This window comes from Camelus dromedarius, chromosome 4, assembly GCF_036321535.1.
Source record: "Camelus dromedarius isolate mCamDro1 chromosome 4, mCamDro1.pat, whole genome shotgun sequence".
In the NCBI taxonomy this organism is placed as follows: domain Eukaryota; kingdom Metazoa; phylum Chordata; class Mammalia; order Artiodactyla; family Camelidae; genus Camelus; species Camelus dromedarius.
In genome coordinates, this window is record NC_087439.1 from 75250792 (window position 1) to 75275271 (window position 24480).

The following is a 24480-nucleotide window of genomic DNA, read 5'->3' on the forward strand; positions in this document are numbered from 1 at the left end:
TCACATGATCACATATAATCTTAATTCTCCTTATAAGCCACTAAAATTGAATAGAATTTCTTTAAAGTGAAGGCTGTAAAGAAAGAAATTAAATGACTTCCATGGATTGCTTCTAACTCTATAAACTTATAAAATAAACTCAAATAAATGTATTAATGTAACTTTCAAATGCCCGTCTAATCAGAGTCATATGGATCTTCAGCAATATTTCTCGAACTTGTTATGTGTATTTCAGACACTGAGTGAACTCATGGAAATTTGTTAGGAGCCAAAAATGTTATTTTTTCATCCTTAAAGGAAAAGGAACACAGCACATCTGCAATGATGACTTTAAGTACTTTTATTTTAATGAAACATAAACGTGTACAAATATAAAATGTGCATAAACTTCCTATCCTTACAGCTTTTATAAACTGTAAAACCAAAAGACATATAAATTAAGTAAAAACTGAAAAAAAAAAAACTTGAATAGGTGATATTCTGAGAAGGTTTTGTTTTTCAGAAGCCAAATGACCAATGTTGAGACCCATGTCAATGGAGAGACACTTTTGTGCTTTTTGTTTCACTTGCTGTTTGACTTGAATCTTTTGATTTTGCATCTCATGGTCCATCATGTGCATCTGCGACATTATTGCAGATAACGGTTTTTCCTTTCTAACAAATAGCTTATTTTTACCTACTGATTCATTGTTGTGATGAGCCAGTTCATTTAATAGTGCACCCTCAAGTACAATACTGAAAAAAATGTATCATTAAACATACCTGTGATGATTCTCCTGCCACTTTTCTATTTGTAAACTATTGTAAAACGTTTGTTCTTAGACTAAACCATAACATCTTTTATGCTTTCTTTAGCACAAATGCAAAATTCACTTTTTCAGTCCATTTATTTGTATTCTTGTTAGTCCATGGCAATTAATATATACATTACTTTGCCTACTTCATCATCGTCATTTAATTTGCAAATTCATACTGCAAAAGAAAAGTGTTCTCTTTTTAAATGGCAAAAGCATTGCGTGTGAGGGGCAGACAGGGCCTGTTATCATATTTAACATCAAGGCCCTGCTCATCAACACTTTAAAAGTTCACTTCCGATTACTTGGCAACAAGTGTCTTATAAATACAAACGTGGGAGCTGAAGTCACTTAGAAGTGTTCAGTCATAACCGTCATCCAGATTATCCAAAATATGCTGACCTCGTATTAGCAGTTTTGATCGTCAAAGTGAAAACACACCATTTTAAAATTCTCCCGGAACTCAAGATTATGTCTGTGGATTTGTAGTCGACAATGACCCCAGTTTAAGAAATACCGGACTGTGGAATATTGGGCAAATACCTAATAACCAAGAGTAGTTCCCATTTTTAGCCCTCAGAAAAGATGAGTGACATTTCTGAGGACATTTGCTGACTTCTGCCTCTTCCTCAGCCTTGATCTGCTCTCTTGACAGTCAGTAAGCCTATGCCTTCCTGGTTTCTACATGAAAGAACTTTATGAAGGACTTTAGGAGTGGGTATAAGGCCTAAACAGAGGTCAGTTACATGAATGGAATCATTTAAATACTTTCATATTATGCTAGAATTGCCCTGACTCTCTCTCTTCCACGGCAGCATGAACTCTTTGAGAAAGAGGGTGTCTCACACACTGCTGAACTCCCAGTAGGCGATGCGATGCCTAGGAGATAGGCACTCAGAAGAGGTTTGCTGAATGAACGAATATTAACGTAAGAAAGTCCTTAGTGGTGCGATGCACTTCTGATAACATGCTCCAGCATCTTGTTCCTGGAAGCACATGACCCATCACTGGTCATTGGGGTAAATTGGGTGGCCTGGTAGAAAACTGGTGTCAGCCTGCCTCTGGTATGTTCTGGCCTAAAGAGTCAGACCAGTTGCCTTCACTGCCTCCTAGTTAATATCTGAAAAGTTATGAAAGGTTTCCCAATTGGCGTATTTCCTTTGGTGTCTTTTTCTTTCCTCACCCTGTCATCCTTATGACTCAGGAAGTTATGATCTGTTCCTTATTCACAGGATACATAAAAACCACCGTCCAGATCACGCTGTCTGTTTTGTCACCCAGCTGGCTGTGTGTGGTTCCAGTTAAAGGAGTGGAGGAAAGGGCTAAACCTCTTTGTTCTCTGGTTTTGTTCTGTTTGCCTGGTTCACGGTGGTGATAGACTAAGGAGATAAACTGTGTATTCGCTGGAGATAGTTTTTGATTTTTCAAGATCAAAGCATAGTAGTACTGACCCTTATAAGAGTACTTCTTTGGTCAAGTTATTGTTCATTTTTTTTCCAAGGTAACTTTTTTCTCGTTTAGTTTTTTTTAAACCAACTTTTATATCTCTTATCAAAAAAACCATTTACCAGATAATGGGCCTTGGTCTCTGTCATGTGCTTCAGACGTATGGTTGTAACACTCAAGGGAAAATGTTATGCTTGGTTCGAGATTTCAAACTGAAATAACCTTAAGCAGGGAGAAGAGGCTGGCCTTCCTCTTCTGAATAATATCTTTATATTTATATATATATCACCTATCTGTATATAGCCAGTAGCTGGCTACCATATATGGTATATATATATATATAGTATAGCTATAATATAACATTTCATAATATAAAATTATATAATGTATAATATAAAATTATATAAAACATATATCATGGCAATAAAGGACAGAAGGGAAAACTTGATAATATCAAATATTAGATGCTTCATTTGCCAACATATTATGTAAAATGGATGTAGGCAAAAGAAGCTTAGCACTAAACTGTTTATCACTCCCAGTAAGCTATGTGGTTAAGAGCAAATCAGTTGACTTTTCTGTACTTTAGGCAATTTTTCATCTCAGCAGTTGAACCTTGCCTTTCACCTCATTACTTTCAAGCCGGTAAGCAATTAAGGTGTGAATTTGAAATTTGGGAATAAAAAACCATTAGAACTCTGTGAAAACATCAAATAGGAAAACAAGATGCTCAACAGGTAATAACTGAACTAAATTAATACTCACATCAGAGATTGATATTTTATTTCTTAGTGTAGAGGAATCAGATACATAGTCATTAGCAGTTAGAGCAAAATTGCATACTTACGTTGGCCCCTGTGTTCCTAGCAAATGCAATGCCTTCAGTACCATAGTTTATGTGGTACTTTTTTTTTTTTTTGTCCTCATATCCAAACTAACATGTTGTGCTTTGAAACAGCGTGATGTAAATGAGAGGACACAACCAGGAAAATTTTTATTAAATGTATATTCATATAAAGATTGAATCTAGCAAAACAATGATTCATCAAACAACCAAAAAAAAAAAAAAGTGTTATCACATATCACATGTCTATAATGAAATAATGGCTAAATAACTCACACTGCTTTTGATATGTTTAAGTATATATGTACATTTGCACAAGTATATGCACAATCTGTTTTACCAACTATACTACTGAAAGTGGTCAAGTTCTAGTTTCTTGAAATGGCCATATGCTGCCATATGGAATATATAATATAGAGATTACCACCTGCTTCCAATTAGGAATGTTCTCATCACACACAGAGGTATATCCTCAGGAAAAGAAAGGATTATCCATGTACACTCCCTTTTGAAATAACAGGAAATCAGCTTGAATGGTCCAGACTGTTGCATAGATTCAAGCCCACAACAAGGGTTTAACTCAAAGCAGAGACTGGGTTTTACTGGTTGGATGGTACTGCTACCCATGTAGTATTTGGGCAGCAAAAGATGAAGGCAGTAAAATACTTTTTTTCGCAGTGTTAGGACTGGGTGATGTAGGTGCTCATGAGGTCCTCCTGAAGGCAAGGACCATGTCTTTCTTGGATGTGTATTCCTAGGGCACATAATAGGTACCAAAAAATGTGACCATCATTAAAAAAAAAATGATGCCTAAAGCATCAAGTTATGTCCCCAAAGTCTACCATACATAATTGAGCTGTTTCTTTGCTTGAATAGGGAGAAGATCCAATTTATCCGAACTGAAGGGACCCCGGGATTGGTGCGTCTTTCAAGTGATGCAGACCTTGTTATGTTGCTAAGGTATGTAACCCTAGCTCTTGAAGTGGAAAGTCTCTTATTGTCAGGTATGATGGAGCATTTTAGAAAATAATATGCCAATATTGGCAGCCTATAAATGCTCCTTTATTCTTAAAGACTTGTAGAATATTCATGTTGAAGATGTATGATACAGTGATAATTCATTTCAGATTTCACTTTTTACCACTGAAATCAGTTTTGATTTTGTTTTTTACTCTGCTGGTAAAAGAGGTGGTGGTATTGGAGAAGAGAAAGTCTATAGAGACCAATGAGTAGAGTGTGTCCGTGTTTATACTTTGTCTATTTCTTTATTTTTTTCTATTTAAAAATATTTATTTTGTGGGCGAATTTAATAGTATGTGAATTACATTTTAGTAAGATTTTTTTATTAAAGTATAGTTGATTTACAATGTTATATTCGTTTTAGTTATACAACATAATGATTCAATATTTTTATAGATTATACTCCATTTAAACTTATAAAAATTTTGGCTATATTCCCTGTGCTGTACATTATATCCTTGTATCTTGTTTATTTTATAACTATACCCACTCTCTATTTCTTAAAAAGGAAAATTACTCCTGGTACAAATGGACTTGAATATCAGCAGGCTGCAATGCAGAGATGATATAGCTCTAGGAAATTCCTCATTTCAAAATAAGCCCATGTAAGGTGGTTTTCCAATATGGCTCCTATAAAACCCAAGAATTTTTAAATAACTTTGTTGCATTCATTATTGATTATTCTATTTCATATATTATTTCACTAAGTCAACTCATGTTAAAAATGTACCTTTATCAGAGCTCATATAGGAAATATTGATAAATATATTAGAATTTTTAATTTATGTAATGAGACACCACATATAAAAGCATAAAGAAAGGCAACAAACTAGAAGAATATAGTTACAACACACAAAACAAAGGTATCATGAATATGTAAAGCACACCTTTAAACCAACTTAAAAGAAAAAAACCCAAAAGAAAAATAGATAAAGGATATAAAAAGGCATTTCAAAGGAATTGTGAAACTTGAATAGCCAGTAAACTCATGGAAAGAAGCTAGTAATTGTAAAGTGCAGTTTCAAATAATGAGATACTACTTCACCCTATTAGACTTGAAAAAATCAAAAAGTCTGGTAATACCAAATGAGAAATAGGAACTCCATATTGTCTGGACTTGGTGGGATGACAATTTCTACAACCTCTTTGGAGGACAATTTGACAATATCTTTTACAGTTGAAAAGGCATATGCACTATGACTGAGCAACTCTGTTTTTCCACATATACCATATTTGTACCCAGAAACTCTTATTACGTGTACACAAGTTGATATATACAGGGTATTCATTGTACCATTGTTTATAAAAGCACACAGTTGGGAAAAAGGTCAGTATTTATCAAGAAAGGTATGGATACCTAGACTGATGCATTTCTAGAACAGACGACTACATGGCAGGTGAAAGTAATGAACCAGATCCTTACATGTCAGCATAGACACCAGAAATATTTTGTTGAATACAGAGTTCTGTACTTATAAGGCATTTACGTAATTTTTCAGCAATGCATAAGGCAAAACTGTATGTTGTTCTTCTACACATATGTTGCAAAATATAAAACTACTGAAGGAAGGATGCCTGTCAAAATCATGATAGAGGAGAGCAAAAGACTCCATATACACACATGCTCACACACAGATACATAGATACGTCTGTATAGATATATACACATCTATAAGTATGCATGTGTGTTTGAAGCAAAAGTAGTAGTAGTAACATTATTAATCCTAGATGACATGTATTGAGTGTTTTTATTTATTCTTTATCTCTTCTGTATTAAGTTTTCCAAGGAAAAAAAATTCTCTCTTGATATAAAAAATTTCTGTGTATTGGTTACATTTAAAGGAAATGATAAATGTCATGGAGTAAAGGGACACAGGTATAGATGTTTGAGAAGAGGATGCTAATTCCTACCCCTCAGTTAATTTAGCTATGGGTTTCTAGACCTTTCTTGTACTAACTGTCACATGGCATTTTTTCCCCAGCCATCAATTTAAAATTCACATTATTCTGATAGTTATTGGTTTATTGAAAAAGAGAATTGGCAGTTTCAGGGCTTAATTTGCTATTACTCCCTGCTTCTGTTCCCAAATCTTTGATTCATAGTTTAAAAGTGGAAAGTTGCTTTAAAAAATAATAGTGTATAAAAATATGTTTGCTATAGTGGTTTAGCAGATGTGTGCATGTGAGTGAAGAACCGGAGAAAGAATTGTTAAGTTGTTATTGCATTGCTATAACCCATGGTCTCTCAGCCTCAAAAGTATTGACATTTGAGGCTGGATATGTCTTTTGTGCAGGGAGCTATTGTGTGCATTGTAAGATGTTTATTGGCATCCTGGCCTCCGCCCACTAGACGCCAGAAACACCCCCTCTTCCAGTTACGACAATCAGAAACGTCCTCAGACATTGCCCAATGTCCCCAGAGAGTGTGGGGAAGGGCAAAATTGCCTCAGTGGAAAACCAGTGCTATAACCCTTAGGAGTCCATTCCTTAAATCACTACGAGACTAAACTGTTGCCACTTCTTCTCAATGTTTTCTGAAAACGAGTAACAGATTTCCAGATTTGACCAAGTTTGTGGAAAACCGGCTTCTGTCTCTCAATTAAAAAATCCAAGTACTCTTATTTATATTGTTGATTCTTTTTTGTCAAATGTTTGTCTGTTTGAGCTTAGTATAATCAGTAGTACTTTTATCATAACAAAGTTAATGAGAAGTCTAGGATTCCCAAGCTCTCAGATCGCTGGTCACTATCTTTTAGGAGAGTATTAGAAACAGACATTTCAGTATGGAGGAGAAAGAAGACACTGGATTGAATAATCTAAGATCAAAATCCTCACAACTGAAAAACATCATAAAGCCAGAGTAAACGAGGAAGCTAATGATTTAGCAGTTGGAATTATTTAGGAGGTGTTTTGTTTTACTTGCTTTTAATTGTCTAACAGAAATCCTAAGCACTTTGAAGGCTGAGACCTTGTAAACTTCCTGAAAAGAAGATATAGAACACACTTTATGTATTTCTTACGAGTTCTCAATAAGCATACTCTCTAGTGTTTGATCTTATTCCCAAATGTAAAAACCTAGGCTATTTTCAAATGAACGTATAAACTCAAGCTCATATATTCTTTGGACTATGGACTGGACCTCTTTCTTTGGGATGTGAATTGATGGATGGAATGGGTCAGAGTGAGAGACAGACTGACACATTGTGGAAACAAAGCGTTTACCCACCTATTTGGCTAAAGTATGCGTTTTGTTCCTTGTCTTTCCCCAGTTTGTTTGAAGAAGAGATAATGTCCTATGTGCCTCCACATGCCTTACTCCATCCCAGCTACTGTCAGTCCCCACGTGGCTCCCCAGTGTCCTCTCCTCAGAACTCCCCAGGTGAGTCTACCTGCTGTGTGCAGTGAATTCTCTGAGGAGTGAGCCCTAAAGTCAGATGCTCTGTCCTCATAAAGGAGAGTAAGGGAACACCTTAGGTACATCTGCAGTGCTAGCACAGGTACGTATTGGGAGGTACTGCCTATCTCTGAAAACTGGTTAATTTCCATATAGATTCATTTTGACTGGAAGACTGACATTCCAGAATAGGCGGATAAATGTTAACTGTGTGAAATACCTAGATATAGAATTTACTTTTTATTATGTTATGTAGTGCCTAATATATCTTGGAAAATATTAGGGCACAGAATACTGTATTCGCTTTTTGGGTTTAAAAAGTTCTAGTTAGGAGACTGAGTCAATGAAGAATAAAAAGAAATCACTACTTTCAAGAACTCATATAGAATTAAAATTAGTCAGTTTAATGGTCTTGAATAGTTTTTCCCTTTGGTAGTCACTGCATTAAATAAGAAGACCAGTACGGTCAGGTAGAACTTGTTGATAGATGAAACAAACTAAAATTTTTAAGTTTAAATTCATTTTGAAAGAGGTATGGTGTGAATGGAGAAGTGCACGGATGAATGAATGAATGGTAGAAAATGCAGCTTAGCAAATGAGTTTTTTTAAGGATGGTAGTCATGATGTTGACAGAACGTCAGCTATATTTGTCCTTATTAGAGGCAATATATTATTCACACTGTCACAGCCATCAGAATTTAAAACTGCCTTACTAGAAATCCAAATTCCAGATGTGTCACTAAAAGCTGCTCTGTGTTCTTTGTTTTAATAACATCTGTTTTCACATACTGGTATCATAACGAAGCTACAGCATAACCCAATACTGCAAACAGGAAATGGTCTATTAATTTGTTCATTTAACAGAGATTTATTGAGCATCTAGCTATGATCCAAGCACTGAACGAGACCCTGGTGCTACAAAGATGAATGATACAGCCTCTGCCTTTGAAAATTCACGTTGGGGCAATGAGTCAACAAGCGACTCTGAACGCTCTGTGGTTAGTCCTGTAATGAAGAAATGCAGGGGAGCACAGATGTGGGAGCAAGCCTTCCTTCAAGGTGGGGGTGGGGTGTTTGGGGAAAGGTGAAGACAACAGGTATGAAAGGATGCCTTGGAGAATGATGAACAGGATTTTACCAGGTGAACCAAAGGAACCAGGACACACTAAGTATAGGAGTGGCATAAGCTAAGCCACAGAAGCATGAAAGTCGTTTAGGACAAATTAACAGATACAAGTGAAAGCAAGTTCTCAAAACTTAGGTTGGAAAGATAGGCTAGAGTTGGTTGGTCACCAAAGCTTTACTTTGTAGTCCATATGGAGCCACTGGGAATTTACAGAGGAATATCCTATTTTACAAAGTTCAGTTTGGTGGCAATATGGAGGCTGTATTAGAAGATGAGAGACTAGAGTTAGAGAAACCATCTGGGAGGCTGTTGCATTGATCCAGGTGACATGGTAAAGAGCTGGGCAAATTGTGATAGAGAAAGGGGAATCATTCAAAGATATGTAAGCTGTAGAGATGCTAGAATGTTGAGTCAAGGTAGAGTAGAGTCGAGGCAGATACTGAGGTCATCTCTGCAGAGACTACTAAGCAGATGGTAACACCATTTACCACGAAAGAAAAGTGGTTAGACTGGAGGGGAGGGGGCAAAGGAGGCTGGTTTTGGATGTTTTGTTGAGGAGTCTTTGGGCCATCCAACTGGAGATACCTGAAGACAACTGGAAAACATAGTCCTGGAGCTCAAGAGAGGTTAGCAGCTAGGAATGTAGGTATGTAGGTGGCAGCTGAACCCATGGGATCGATTAGAGGAATTAGGGGTACGAGTCAGTGAAAAGAAGAGAAAATAGAGGATGGTGACATGAGGAACTCCAATATTTAAAGGAGGGGCTGAGGGAGCAAGTGAAGAAAGTAAGAAAGCCGATGGGTTTTGGAAGAGAATTAGGAAAATCTTTTCAGGGAAGCCAGGTTTCAAGAAGGAAGGAGTAGCTACCAGGGCTGAAGGCTCAACGAATTCAAAAAGGACAAGGCCTGAGAAGAGACCATTAGATTTGAAAATCATGAAGTTTTATATGGCCTTTGCCAAAGCAGTTTCCATGAATTAAAGGATGATAAACTAGAATGTAACCAGGTACAGAATGAGGACAGATGTAATGTAGAAACCAGGCATAAACAGTATTCTTTTCATGAAGCATGCAAGTGAAAAGAAAGCAAAATAAGGCAGTCCTTAGAAGGCAAAGAATGAAAAGAAATCAGTCTGTGACTCTACAGGTAAGTTTTAAGGTGTAGGAGAAAAATTAATGGAATTCACATCTGGCCTCAGTCATTTACCAATTGTGTTGGACTCTGAGTGATTTACTTCCTTTCCTAAATTTGAATTTCTTTTCCTTAAAATGGGAATAATAGCAATTACCTCCCTGGTGATTTGGAGGAGTACACCTTGCCTGGTGCTTAGAACGCAACAAGCATCTGATAAATGTTAGTTTATCTCTTTTTCTTTCTTTCTGGAAACCTGAGCAGTACAGTGTGTCAGTGTTTGAACCACTAATAGCTGGTATATATGAATCTTTGTCTTCTTGATTTGCAGAACTGGCTGCCTAGATAATTAATCCTTCTGACTGGCCTTAATCTTAACTAGAACCTGTGAGGGGGTTTAAATGGGTTGTCCCTTGACCTCGTGCTTTTTGGCTAAAGAAATGAAGTGACACAGAGTATTGCTCATTCCAGTCAAAGCTCTTCTTTCCAGGCCTCCTCTGAGGCCCATCCTCCCAGAAAACGAGGCAGATCACCAGATCCTGGTCCTTCTGATCCCTACAAAGACAAGTGCTCTCGGAGACTGGCTTGCACACGTTTTAAGACTCTATGAACATTTTAAATGGTGACCAAGTTTGCTTCTTTTCATTTAGCATCACAGATGCACACAAATAATTCACAGTGGTCATAAAATGCATTCTGGCAGCAGACTGAGAGTTAATTTTCCCAAGACATGTCTAACTCAAATACGTCTAAATTGCTAGCAGTGCTTGTGGTGGTTTTAATTTGCAGAAAGAATCATCTCCATATTTTTGGCCTACTCTGTGTCAGTGGGCTTTATTTGATCTTGAAGTTGGGATGAACTGCCTGATATCAGTGGAAGTAACTATAACTAATTCCACATGGTACAAGGGCTGGACTGGCTGGCCTCGTTTACCCTTCCGTTTCGTAGCGTAATGTAGCCTCTTCTACCAGGACTCCTGAAGTTCTAATGAAAACATTTCAAACAGAGGTTTTGTTTTTTTTTAAGTTGTCTGATCCTCCTTCTTGTGACTAGAATTTCATCCCTTTTAGTGGTGTGAGGATAATATTGGGAAAATTATGACAATCATAAATTTTAATGATCCTCGTTCAGAATGCCTAGGAACCTGCTGCACTTTTCACGCTTTCCCTCGTTCCAAGCCCATTTACATGTCTTTTCAAGTGCAGGAGGTGGGGGGGCTTTGGAAACTTTGACTCGCTGCTTTTTGCAGCTGTTAGAGTGCTCACCTAAAACTTGTCAAAATTTTGGAATGCGAAGGATTGTTTTTCTGGGACCGTTATAATGCCAGTCCCGATCTTAGCTATGTCAGAAGGAAAAGATCTTTCCAATTACCATATGGTTTATTATGCTAAATATAGGGCCCAGAAGTTTATTTGCTTAAGGACTTTTTTTGTAGCTGCACATTTCTAGGAATTTAAATGCAAGAACACCTAATTTATCTAATATCGTTGGAGACGTGTTCACTTAAGTGAATTTTCCACGTGACCAAAGCGATGACGATCAACGTCAGAGAATTTGTTTAACCCACCATTTGCTGAAACTCTTTCACAAGTACATTCTGTTTCTCCCTACTTCCCTATACACAGTGCCTTGAGGATATTTCATGGTTTGGGGGAGTCATCATACAGAGCTGTTATTACTTGACTAGAACTGGACTATCTGGCAGCCAGTACAGCACCAGGTTACGCTCAATGGAAGGAGCACAGACCGGAGAGCACTGAAGAGCCACGTGGGTCCTTACTGAGGGTTGCCTTGAGGGAATGGGATATTTGAGGCAATTATTTCTCAAAATACACAGTATGATGCTTTAAGGACCTTCTTTTCTTCTCTTTCCCTCTGAAGTCTAAGCACCCCTGGTGCTGCTAATCTCATCTCCTGCTCTTTTCACACTCTCCCTTCCCTCCCCTCTCCCTTCCTCCTTCCCTCCCCTGCCTCCCCTTCCCTCCCTCTCTCCTTCTTTGTCTTCCTCCCACCCTCCCTCCTCCTTTTCCCTTCCCTCCTCTTTCCCACAGTCTCTGAAGTAGCTTTATACTTGTTTTTAGAAAAAGTGTTCTCTCCCTCCTCTTCGCTAAGCCCCGAAAAGATGATCTAGGGACCAAACAGTGCAAATGAAGGGTACTCTCTGGGTGAGTGTGGCGGGGGGAGTTGTGGTTCCAGAGACTGAAGGCAAACCAAATACTGTCCCTGTCACCATATACAGGTGTTTTTGTTTTCATGTATTTTGTTGTGGTAGTTAGTCCCCTGTGTTCCCCGCTCTGATGCGCTCAGAGGATGCCTGCCTTTGCCACACTCTCTGGCTTTCCCCTTTTAATAAATTGCTTTTAATTTGCCAACATTTGAGAAATCAAATTATCAAGTTTTTTTTTAAATAAATGGTATGTAAATGGGAGCATCAGTGAGCTCCCATCAAAACAATGACCTGAGTGACTTTTTATTACTCTTAGAGAATAAAGCAAAAAATGCCTGGGAGTTCAGTGCTTGTGCTTTGTGCCAGCTATTTTTGAGGTGTTTTTTCTTTTTAATTTCCATTGTTTAGCTATGTTCTCAAATATGAAGTCTTTCAGAAATCATAGTGGTGCTTGACGATTTATTCTCGTTTGTGAACAGGAAATTGTAAAATAAAATGCCATAGAGATTTGTTTTGAAAGTGAACCAGAAAAGAAGTGAGCTTTTGGGCATCCTGGAACCATGCTGACGTAGGCTACGCTTTATCCCCTCTGTTGCAGACTGAGAGCGAGTATCAGAGCAGTCTGCATTCTGGGTGGCACACCCAGCATCAGAGAAGACCTAGACATCTCAGCAGTTTGATGCCATGATTTTTCTAGTATCACCTAGAAAAGCAGTATTTTGTCTGGTAGAACGTCTAGCTTGTGTATGATGATGCAGCTTTGTAACAGTATATGGAAATAGTGTAACACTACATTGGAAGTACTTTAGGTCTTCCTAAAATGATTTTTAAAAATCTAGTATCTGTTACTGAAAATTTTTCCTACAAATAATTAACATAATAGTGTTTGTCCATAAAGTCAGCCTTTCATTTGATCAGTTCTTACATGTAACATTGACCTTTTTGTATCTGACTTCCTTTTTTAAGACCATAAAGACGATGGCATTACTCCCTCTGTAAGAGTATTATATCCTAGAACTTCACTTGCAGTTATGGTTCTTATAGAATTCCATTAGCTCAATCTCCAAGATGAGTTTTAATTTCCAAAGTGGAAGTACCATTGTTCTTGCCCTGGAGTTTCTTGGCAGTTGCACCTGACTTGCATTAAGAATTTGACAAGGGCCAACAAGATAATTTACTGTAATTTTTCAACCATGACGTAATGTGCAAATGATTTTTTCATAACAGAATGATTAGCAAAAGAATTTTTGCACTTAAGAGTTCCTGCCTCCAGAGTCTCCAGAGTTGAATTCCTTTGCCTGGAGCTTAGTGGAGTCGGAGCTAATTTTTATTGATGGAATGCATTATGGCATTTCCCACATCCTTTTAAGTGTCTCAAATTGTACAGCAATAGTATATGTGCTGGATTTTTTTTTTTTTAACTAATCAGCAAAGAATCCTGTTTCTTTGGAGTCCTGAAAGATTTTCAGTCTTTTGTTCTTTTTCCTCTTCCCTGTCGATGATTGCACTCTTGAAAGCTGAGTCATGCCTGCTTTCTGAGCTTCCCGGGTTTACTCGGCTGGGGTTTCCCAGACTGCAGTGGCGACCACGTTATTCTGCCACCCTGACTGGGCTTGTGCTGCACTGCTCTCAGCCAGCCTAGAGGGGGGCCTAGTGTCCGTGGAGGTCCTGTTCCAAACGATGCCATAGGACGCATCCCTCCTGTGTTGGTCCCCGGATGATGCCCAGGTGTTTCATTGGTTACATTGGACCTTACTGCGGGACATAATGGGTCTCAGCCTTGGCTGCACGTTGGAATCATCTGGAGCACTGTACGAACCACTTATGTCTGGGTCTCACCCCCACTGATCCTGATGTAAGATGTCTTGGTTGTGGCTTGAACTTTGGGCTTTTTAAAAGCTTCCTAAGTGATTATAGTGTGCAGTCAAGGTTGAGAACCACTGCCTAGGAGTCTTCTGCATCCCAGACCTTTTAAGTTCAAGTTTGTTTCCTTTATGGCATAGCTCTTAGCTCTTAGCTCTTCGGGTAAAAGATTCGTAACCATGCCAACAGAACTCTGGACACATTATTGATCGTAGCCAGTTTTCTTAAAATCCATTCCTAAAACCTCAACGCATCTCCGTATCTTTAGTATTCATAGCTGTGCAGATATAACAGCTAAGATTCCAGTGGGATTCTTATGCATCAGGCACTGCACAAAGAGTGTGCCATACACACACTGACTCATTCAGTCCACAAACGTGGCCCTGATCTCGCACTGGACCTCCAGTACTATATTTTCAAATGCTGTAGGGTACATCCACCTGAATAGCTGTCATCTCCAGCTTCATATGTGTAAAGCTTCACATGCCACTGTCCACCAGCCCCATTTCTCACACTGCTTTAGCATCAGCTAGAACTGGCTCAGATCCTAAATCTGCCATTCAGTGGCGTATGACTTCAGTTTCCTTAGTTACAAAGTGGTGATGGTGGTAATAATAATAATGCCTGATTCTGAGACTTGTGCGGATTTCCCAAGCTCCTCTGTGTAAAGTGAATGGTCCCTAATGCATAGCAGACACTTAACAAATTGCTGTTATTGTTTAAAAAGCTTTATTTTACCACAGGAGCTTCCCGTTTCTCTTCCTTGCTTATCCACTGTTAACCAGTTTCGCATTATAGAAGTTTCTCTGAGTCACCACACTCCTGGCTCACCCCTCAGGCCTCCATTGCTGCACTGGCTCCCAACTGGGTCTCCTCCCTCCTGTCCTTCTCCTTCCCACCCTTAACCCACTCAACATACTCTGAAAATCATTTCTGAAATACAGCACCGCTTGTATGTTACTCCCTCGTTCAGGAACCGATAAAGGCTTCCCACTGCTTACTGCATCCTGCCCAAATTTCTCAGCTAGATTTTTTTTTTCAATTCCACTCATAATTTGGCACCAATCTTCTGGCTGATTTAATGTCTGACTTACACCCCAGCACTTCCCCTCTGCTCTAGGTTAGTGGGATCTCCTCCGTGTCTTCTGAACATGCTTATTCCAGCTCTTGCTACCCTGCTTCCATGTAAACTATAGATTCTCCCATGTTTATAAGGCCCAGTTCCAATAACAGCTCCTCCCTGCAGTCTTTCCCATTTTGATCTGTACTTATTCTCAGTTACTGTTACTTTTGTGTAACACTGATCTCAGATACATTTACTGTTACTTTTCTGTAACACTGATCTCAGATACATTTACTGTTACTTTTCTGTAACACTGATCTCAGATACATTTACTGTTACTTTTCTATAAACTGATCTCGAATGCGTTGTCCCTGAGTGGCTGTGGCACAGTAGACACACAAGCTTCATCTAGTGGAGCAGCTGCCCTCTGTAGCCAGGAAAATGCAAGCCAGTTATTGTAAGAATTCCCAAATAATTTTCTAGAGAAAATTTGGATTTTTTTTTTTTTACTTGAAATCTAGTTTTTCAATGTTGGCCATTAGTCTAAAATCTTTCAAAACATTTTGTGGCAAACAAAATAGATCAGTAGAGCTGTATACAGCCTCAGGGTTATAGTTTTGTTCCTCTGCTTAATAATTTGTCTACCATCTAGTTTAGGACTTACTTATTCTCCAGTTGTTTGATTTGTTTTATTTCTGTCTTCCCAACCAAGACATCCACTCCAGCCACCCCACCTTCTTCATTTCGAGCATCTGTTTCTGAACTAGCACAGTATTAGGAATGAATAATTGTCACTCAGTTGAGTCATTCATTAAAGAAATATTTAGTGGTATGTAATGCACAAGACTTCACAATTTTTGTTTTCTAATTTCTTTCATTGAGTGATTTAATCTCATTCAATGAAATCATTCAGAGTGATTTCATTATGAAATGTTTAGTGGAAATATCCAGCGTTTTTGTCACGGCTCTGTCTGATTCCCATATTCATCATCCTTTTTATATCCTGGCTGGTTTGTTAGTCAGCTTGTGACACAAAGCCAGATTTTTCTATGGAAAGAGGAACAAATAATGTTACTTTTACGTTTTATTAATGATACTTGGAATGACATATAAAACATCTTTAGGTAATATGTAGATAATCACAGTACCTGGCATGTATTAAGAATGCAACAAAGAGCAGGATTACTTGCTCTGTGCAACCAGGAGCCGTGTGCCATCTGCAGCTATGTCTAAATTCTGTTTTTCTATCAAGAGTATGCTACCCTGCAATATGAAATGCATGTAATTATGTATCTACAATATTTCTTATAGTGCATATCTGAAAGAAGATTTTGTAGGGTTTTTCCACCAAGTATTAAAGCTCAGTGCTCTTGCTTTGTGCACCACATACTTTCACACTGTAACTTCCTGTCTGATTGCCATGATACCATCTCAGCAGCAAGCAAAGATATTCCACCCTGAACAGTAACCATTAGACGTGAGTAACTCTGACTCATATTAGTTTGGACTGAAAAAGGGAACATATTTGACTAACACATGGACACCATTGTAACTCTTTGGATGAGATTATTCTTATCAACCAAAAGGCGACAAGGAAGACATCTTAAGGTCCTGGTTAACCTCTGTTAATAGCCTTCAAATTGGAGAGATGAAAAGTGTGGGAAAAAGTATTGCCTCCTCTTGCTTGTTAACTGTGGTCTCAGCCCCAAGATAGTATTTTTTCAAGGTGATGTGATGAACATGAGATCGTTGCACAAATCCACACTCTCCTCTCTTTGTGATTTGCTGTAGGTACTCAGCGTGCCAATGCCCGGGCTCCAGCCCCTTACAAGCGAGACTTTGAAGCCAAACTAAGGAACTTTTACAGGAAGTTAGAGACTAAAGGATATGGACAAGGCCCAGGGAAATTAAAGTAAGTCAAAGTGATACAAACCACAGGATTTGTAGATGGTGAAAGGACGGGATGCAGTTGGGAAAGTAGGAAATTGTGATTTGGGATGGCCAGCCTTTGTTTTAGTCGGCATAATTATTCTGGCATGTGTAAATTACAGGGTCATCTAAAACATATTTCTTAAATTAAGCATGATTACACTTAAGATGTTAAACAGGAAAGAGACAACCACGTTTCATGTAAAAATATAGACAGAATTAAAAGCTGATTTATTTTTCTCTCCTGTAAAGTACCTCTTTGTTGGCTTACAGCTTGTTCATTAGCTATACGGCCATCACAGTGTCCTAGGTGGCACACCACTGTCTCCTGGGCTGACCTGAGTGCAGACCTACCGCTCTGTTTCCTTCTGTGAAATAAGCTTCATTTGTCCAGTGGACTATGTCATGAATGTTGTTCCTGCCTTTCTTTATCCTCCTCCCTTGGAATGGGGAAATTGAAACGTCATCATGTTGTTTGGCATAGAATTATCTGAATTTCCAACTTGCCCATACTCCCTTCAACCCTGCTTCCACCGGTCCCTTGTCCCCACTGGACATCACTATGCCCCTCGAGAGAGGAGAGGAGGGAGGGTCTGCAGGCAGCAGCATGAATGATCTGGGTGCCTGAGAGCAACTCCCAGCCCAGCAATGCCATGGCTCACTGCCCCTCACACAGGGCTTGCTTGATTAAACTCACAGGTTCCCCTTTCATCACCCTCAAAAAACATCAGCCTTCCCCAAATGCCATACCTCTCTGAGCTTCAGTTGTGATGGTCTTGTTGTACCATCTCCCTTTCCATTGCTATTTGCAATAAGAGCCAGTTGATACCTGTTTAAGGATAATTTTAATTATCATTGTCACAGAGTAGATCAGTCAGCCACAAGTCACATTCACTTGTATCTGTCACTGAGGGAATCTCAAGATTCGCTTACTTTAAACTAAGTACAACAGTGCGTGCCTCTGCTCTGGAGGACGCTGAGAATTTCCGTGCCCTCTTTGTTCTCACAGCCATCTCTCTGGGCACTTAGGAACTGAAGTCCTGGCCTAGGTGCATTCAGGCTTAAAACGTCACCTCATGGGGTTGCTCTTCCTGTACTAAACAAAAATGGGAGGTGTTTTCTATGTGTTGTTTTATAATCATTTTCCTCCTGGGAAAAACTGATTTGCTGGCTCAGGAAGGACTCTTGCGTCGTTTTCACAGGTCTTAGGTGGGGCGCTCTGTTGACCAATGATTCTCTGATGTAACTTTTGCTAATGCTGTTATGACTTCAGGACCGATGGGCGCTTTATCGCAGACAGCGACGACCGCAAGTCACTCCACTTTTGGCCTCATTAATTACGGTCCATGGCAATCACGTGGCAAGTGCCCGGTTCTGGGAAGAGAAGGATTAGGAAATAATCCGTGTCTTTCAAATTGTCTCTTTACGGACAGGTTAATTATCCGAAGAGATCACTTACTCGAAGATGCTTTCAATCAGATTATGGGCTATTCCAGAAAAGACCTGCAGAGAAATAAGCTGTACGTCACGTTCGTCGGGGAGGAAGGGTGAGTGGCTCGGAGAAGCTGCCTGCGCAGCACCGGCTGCTGCGGCTGGGGCAGTGGCTGTTTGCCCGCAGGCGTCAGCTGTGGTTGCCCGAGGCAGGAAGTCCTCCTGGCAGGAAGTGCTGTTCTCATACACTGCAACCTCTCAGCTTCCTCTGGTTTTTAAATCACTTGACAGAGAAATTCTTTCATTAAAAACTCATCACTACATATCATTTTTGAGAGCAGAAGCTTGGTTGGGTTTCCTCTTTCTGGAACTCTTTCTTTTAAAGGGAAAAGGTGGCCTTTGAGGGAACAAACAAGGAATTGCATTATAATGACTGGGCTCCTGTTTTCTGCCCTGGGGTGCAAGTCAGTCGTGCTCCACCTGTTCAATAAGCTCAGTTTCAGAATCACGAATTAGAAACTAGCGTTCTCCAGAGAGGAGGTGGGGGGAGGGAGCAAAATAGGTGGAGGGGATTAAGAGGTGCAGATTTCCATATTTCCTTGTAAAATAAGTGTCACAAGATGTAATGTAAAGCATGGGGCACATAGTCAGTCGTACTGTAACAACTTTGTATGCTGACACAGTGGTGACTAGACTTACAGTGGTGGTCATCTAGTAGTGTATAAAGATACAGAGTCACTGTGTTGAACACCTGGGACTAATGTAATATTGTAAGCCAATAAAAAAGAGATAGAGGAAAAGAAAAAGAGAGAAGGAAAAAAGAATCCTCTTGTTCTGGCAGGAAAACTTTCCAGCAATAGCTCCTGGGCTTTGGTTATTATGTCTCTGTCCTCACTTTTTCTCTCCCTTTGGGACGGCAGCACATCTACCAAAATAACTGCCTGCCATAAACATCTCCAGCCTTCTGTGACTCTTCCATGAGTGTGCTCACACAGAGAAGGATTAGGAAATGAGGGAGTGAAGACTCCTACACAGTGCTTCTTGCCTCCAAGTAGGCATAGCAGTGGTTCTGTGACCCTTCAGAAAATGACAGCTCTCATTTCTCCCACACCCCTTCCTCTCTCCTCATCCCAGGCGTAGGTTTGGAGTCTCAGCCTCTTGTTTGTAGCCCAGACGTTCCTGGAGTGAACTTTAAAATACCACGTGATTGCCTGCACTCTGGCTGTCTGGTCCTTAGCTCTCTGTCTCCTGTCAACTTGGATCATCTTAAGGCTGCCCCTCTCAGGCTTGCCCCCAAATAAGGGATATTAGATTAGGGTGTCATAGTAATAATAGTTAACAGAGTCAATCGTTTGGTATGTGGTTGATGAAACAGAGGTTCCAAAGTAAAAAATAATTTGGACTTACTAACAGAACTAGATAATTGCAAAACTGAGATTCAAAATTAGGCCTTTTGTCTTCATCCAGGATTCTCGGACCTACACTGGGATGTAGACAAAACTCCTGAACTCTGATCTGTCTGAATTTCTTTCCTACCCACAGATCTTTTCATTATTCCAGCTAGTGACCTGTAAATTCTCTTATCACATATACTGTTGTATAGTCTCCCAGCTGTGACCAGAATAAAGTAAAATATTATATGGGAGAACAGTATAATGTAACAGAGTTTGGGAAGCTTGCCTGAGACTTGAGCCTTTATTGCTGACGTGCCTTAATGGACTTGTGGCTTTTGTTCATTGACTTAAAGATGCAGGTGCACAGTTGAAAATGAAGGCAAATGTTTTTAGCCTCATCACAGGTATGCATGGGATTCCAAGCATTTCCTTCCATAACCAGTCTGGTTTGGATGAGAATGCTTTTCCTCCCCCAGAACTCCAGCTGACATCCCAGTTGGGCCACAGTTTGCAGAGATCGCAGAGATGTAGGCAAGAGTCTTGCCTGGGACTTAGGTATGACTGGAACAGATGCTTATCATGCTTGATCATGCTTAGACAGTCTCCCCATGGTCTGAACTGACATCCGTTCCTGGGAGGAGGCCCAGGCAGAGTGAGGCTTGATACCTCTGTATCTGATTGCCACTCGTGTCCAAATGTTTCCTGCCTCCATTACCTGTCTTCTTCCTGGAACTCCAGAAGGAAAATAAGGGGAAGGATACTCTGAGGTGTGACCTCAGCCCTCAGGGACAATCTCTTAATCAGGCCCTTCTGCCTGTGGCTTACTGAAGCTGGAATAAGGCCCGATAATTTCTGGTCTCATGGCTTTATCATGTCAGAATCATCCATATAGATTATTAGCTAGAGACTATTTTGCTGTTAAGGCATTAAAAATACATAATGCTGTTTGAAAGGTTAACAAAGTATATATACTGAAAAAAATAGAAACCGCAAAACAGCATAGAATTAAGAAGTTATTTTAGCCTTTGCCATCTTCTTACATTAAAATTAAAGTTCATAACATTTCTTTCTGGATTATAATCAGTGCCCAAAATGAAAAGCGACCTAAAATTTTCTGTGGAACTGTAACATGGAGCTGGAGTTTTCTGTTACTTTCTTGCCTTCGTTAATTTTAATGCCCTCAAAATGTGCCATTTTGTAAGTTCTTCTGGCCTAGGGCTAGTCATACGTATTTAAAAACATACACACGTAGTGCCCAGATCTTGTCATTCTTCAATAAAAGGGACCAGGGCCCCTTGGAGAGAGGGCTGACTCTAGGACTGGGCAGGAATACACGGGACAGGGCCTGGAGCTCTTGTGCCAGGAAGCACAGAAGAGCTCAGACAGCCCACGGTGATGTTAAAGGGACAGCACCAACCGAAAGAGCCCCCAGAGGTCAACGCTGGAATAAGCTGAACAAGGAAATAAAGCAGTTTGGATCAGAACCCCAAAGTATAAAATAAATATCCATAGAGATATAAATGCACAATTGAATAAATGAGGAGAATAGACCAATCTCCTGTGCAGAAGATTTACAAAAATTCTGAACAGTTCCCTGTTCCTTAACTGTGAGTTGTACATAGTGACTTTCCTCCAAATAGTGCAGTATGAAAAGAAAGAGGGGGAAAAGAAGTAAGTCTGTAGTGAAGCCTGACAGACACGTAACCAGGTGATCAAGGCTAAATTCGACAGTGAAATGTTGTGTTGATGGTACGTCCCCTTGACATGATGTGTTGAGAATGACACTTTACTCTCTTTCTCCCCAAAACACGTAACACAGGAGGAAAACATTAGATGAATCCGAACTGAGGGACATTCTCTAAGATATCAGTGCTACTTAAAACTGTCAAGGTCATCAAAAACCAGAAGAGTCTGAGAAACTGTCACAGCCAAGATGAGCCTAAGGACACCTGGCAATTAAATGTCATGTGGCATCCCGAAGGGGATCCTGGAACAGAAAAGGGACGTTAGGTCAAAACAAAAGAAATCTGAATAAAGTATGGGCTTCAGTTAATGCTGTAACAATACTGGTTCATGAATTGTAACAAAAGTACTATACTAATGTAAGATTTCCTCAGAGGGGAACTGGGTGTGAGGTATACAGGAATTCTCCCTATGATCTTTTCAACTTTCCTGTAAATCCAAAGCTATTCTAAAGTAAAACATTTATTAAAAGGAAATATAGTGGCAGAATTTGGGGAGATTTAGAAAACGCTTTCCTGAGCAACTTTTCTTACTTCTTTGTTGTCTGATAAGTGGTTGCCACCAGGGTAATTTTTGGTTTGTGCATACTTCCTTTTACACTTGAGGTCAGTAGAGAAATAAGAATGTAGATACATTTAATTCCGTGGAAAGTCCAAAGTAGTAGAGGGATTGGTATGTATAGAGTATTGTTTTGTGTTGCTAAGGTCAGCTTTGCTATCTATCAGGGAATACTACTTTGCAATTCTTATTGATACCATCTCACTGATTGTATTTTCAACCTGTCGTAATCAGGGTCTTTATTTATACTAGATTAGTGAAGGCATAAAGAGAAAGGGATTTATTTTTAAGAGTAATGCATTTGCCTGCACTCCAAAAAGGTGGTAATTAGCAGATTCACCCAGAGACTTCAGCTCCACTTTTAAGATGTTTCTTTGCAGAAGTCTTAAAACATGATATTTAGCTTGTTCCTGAAATGGAAGAGCTGAGCCAAGAGAAATGATGGGAAATTTTATAGTCATAAATTTATAAGATGACTACAAATTCCATGTGAGGTAGGACTAACCCCAGAATATTAGAGATGCCTGTATTCTGTGAAAAAATATAAAAGTAATTCTGGAGGCTATTAATGTAAATATATTAGTTGACAACTAATTATTATATCTTGCTAAAATAATGCTTCATGTTATGCTTGGCTTTTTATGAAAAGCAGACAGTTTCTACACAAGCCACTCTGATTTAATTTGGTCAGAGTGGGAGGTTTGGTTCTAGTCATTAAAATTTCCACCCAACTTAATCTGGTTATCTGCTCTCGCAGAGTGGGAGATGGGAGGTCAGCAGTGGTGGAATGGCTGGAAACTGAATCATTCTGACTGAATGTGGCGGGAAATTGCATACTCTGCTCGCCTCTCTGTCTGCTTCGAAGTTGCTTCTTTAGGAAGGGAGCCAATGGAGAGCCACATATTCTCCAGCGTATTACTTTCTTCTGAATTAAAAGTCCTAGCAGCTGAAGCTTACATGGTGTCAAAAGTTAGCCAAGTAGACACTTGTGTTCTGATAGGGCATCTTGGGCCATTTACTTTTTTTTTTTAATTGAAGTATAGTTGATTCACAATATTGTGTTAGCTTCAGGTGTACCTTCGTTTCTTAGTACCCAAAACAAGTAAGGAAATAATGGCCTGGATAAGGAGAGGATGTTTACACTGTGATTGCCTCGCCTCTTTTTTTTTTCTCTCCACAGCCAACTCTATTTAAGGCCCCTTTCTTTAGGAAAGAATGAGTTCATTGTATGTAAGGTGCCATCTATGTGACATCAGTCATCTGTCTTGCAAAGCCACCCTTGGACTAGGGAGGGGACATGTGCAAACAGTTTTATTTTGGGGGTTTAAGAACAGGCAATCTCTTCCTGAGATATTTCTCCTTAAATGAGCAAATGAAAGCAGCTAGGGAGGATGAGATCTGAAAGGTTTTTTTGGGTCAGAGGCTTATGAAATAACCAGCAGCTCTTACATCTGATTGGTTGAGAAGTTGTTTGGGGTCCTGGGCTTGGCCATTTAGTCCTCAGAAATGTGTAAAGCTTCAAGTTAAACTTTATGGTGTTGCTCGTCTTCTTCTAAAAAGGGACATTTGCAGGATAACCTTAATGACCCAAACCATACTGAAAAGGGTGCTTTTGTGTCCAGACTCTGGCTGGGTATCACCAAGTAAAACTTTGTCGTATTAAGTGCTCACAGAATTCCTTACTCACCCACCGGGCCTTCTTCGGTGGCTCAAGAACCTGTGCCTCACTGCTGTAAACATCTGAGGGTGAATGAGAAGGTGTGCCGACTATGTGTGCCTGGACTGGTAAGAGAGCAAGGCTTTCTGTCTGCCAGAAAACTTTCAGGAAATGGTAGTATGACTTTCCAGTGCCATCACCTGCTTTCAGTTTATAGTTTATTGCCTTTCAAATACTTGGTTTTAGGTCATTTTTAGCTGAAAATAAAGAACAAGGGGATAAAATTACTTATTTTAGCAAATATGGGATGCTATTAGCAACTTGGGTGGTGTCAGCCCAGCAACATGATGGTGTTTAAAATGCCTTATCAGCACTTCACAGGGCTCGAGACAACGTTGCCACCCCAAAGACATCTGTGCTTATTCTGAAATGCCCTCAGATGCAGCTGTTGTGTGGCTGCACACCCGTTGTCCGGAGTTTCTATATTTCTGTGCCAAGCCTTTAGCTGGGGAACCAACCTAACTGGCAAAACAGGAATGTAACAAATGATCCCTGTGATATGAGTCATATTAACTATTTATATGGAAGAGGTTGCTAAGACATTACAGGAAGCCCAGGCATGAGGTACCCTGCTGGGACATGTCTTATTAAATTAGATCAACATCTGTAACTTGTAATTGACAACCTGCTCTCATATATGCAGTTCTGAATTTCAGGTGATAGTCAAATTGAACTTTTAAAACTGTCTTGGCCTTAGAGTGACTCCATCAGGGCTGCTAGAGTTAAAAAAACACAGCAGATACAAGCTGACCAGTTGAGGAAGACACATTTTCTTCCTAGAGGAACTGTTAGCTTTGTTCTCTCTTAGGGGGGAAAAAAGAGTTTTACTTTGCAACTTAACAATTGAACATTTGCAGGGG

At 39.6% G+C, this 24480-nt stretch overlaps 1 protein-coding gene across 5 annotated transcripts in view; it reads left to right on the forward strand.

The window, feature by feature from the left end:
- HECW2 (HECT, C2 and WW domain containing E3 ubiquitin protein ligase 2) overlaps window positions 1-24480 on the forward strand; it is a 333893-nt gene that overhangs the window by 276566 nt on the left and 32847 nt on the right. For all 5 annotated transcript variants that reach the window (XM_031452092.2, XM_064485134.1, XM_064485135.1 and 2 more), the window contains 4 exons: window positions 3961-4044; window positions 7374-7483; window positions 16640-16760; window positions 18211-18324. In XM_031452092.2, the coding sequence (XP_031307952.1) occupies window positions 3961-4044; window positions 7374-7483; window positions 16640-16760; window positions 18211-18324 (429 nt within the window). The remainder of the gene's footprint in view (window positions 1-3960; window positions 4045-7373; window positions 7484-16639; window positions 16761-18210; window positions 18325-24480) is intronic.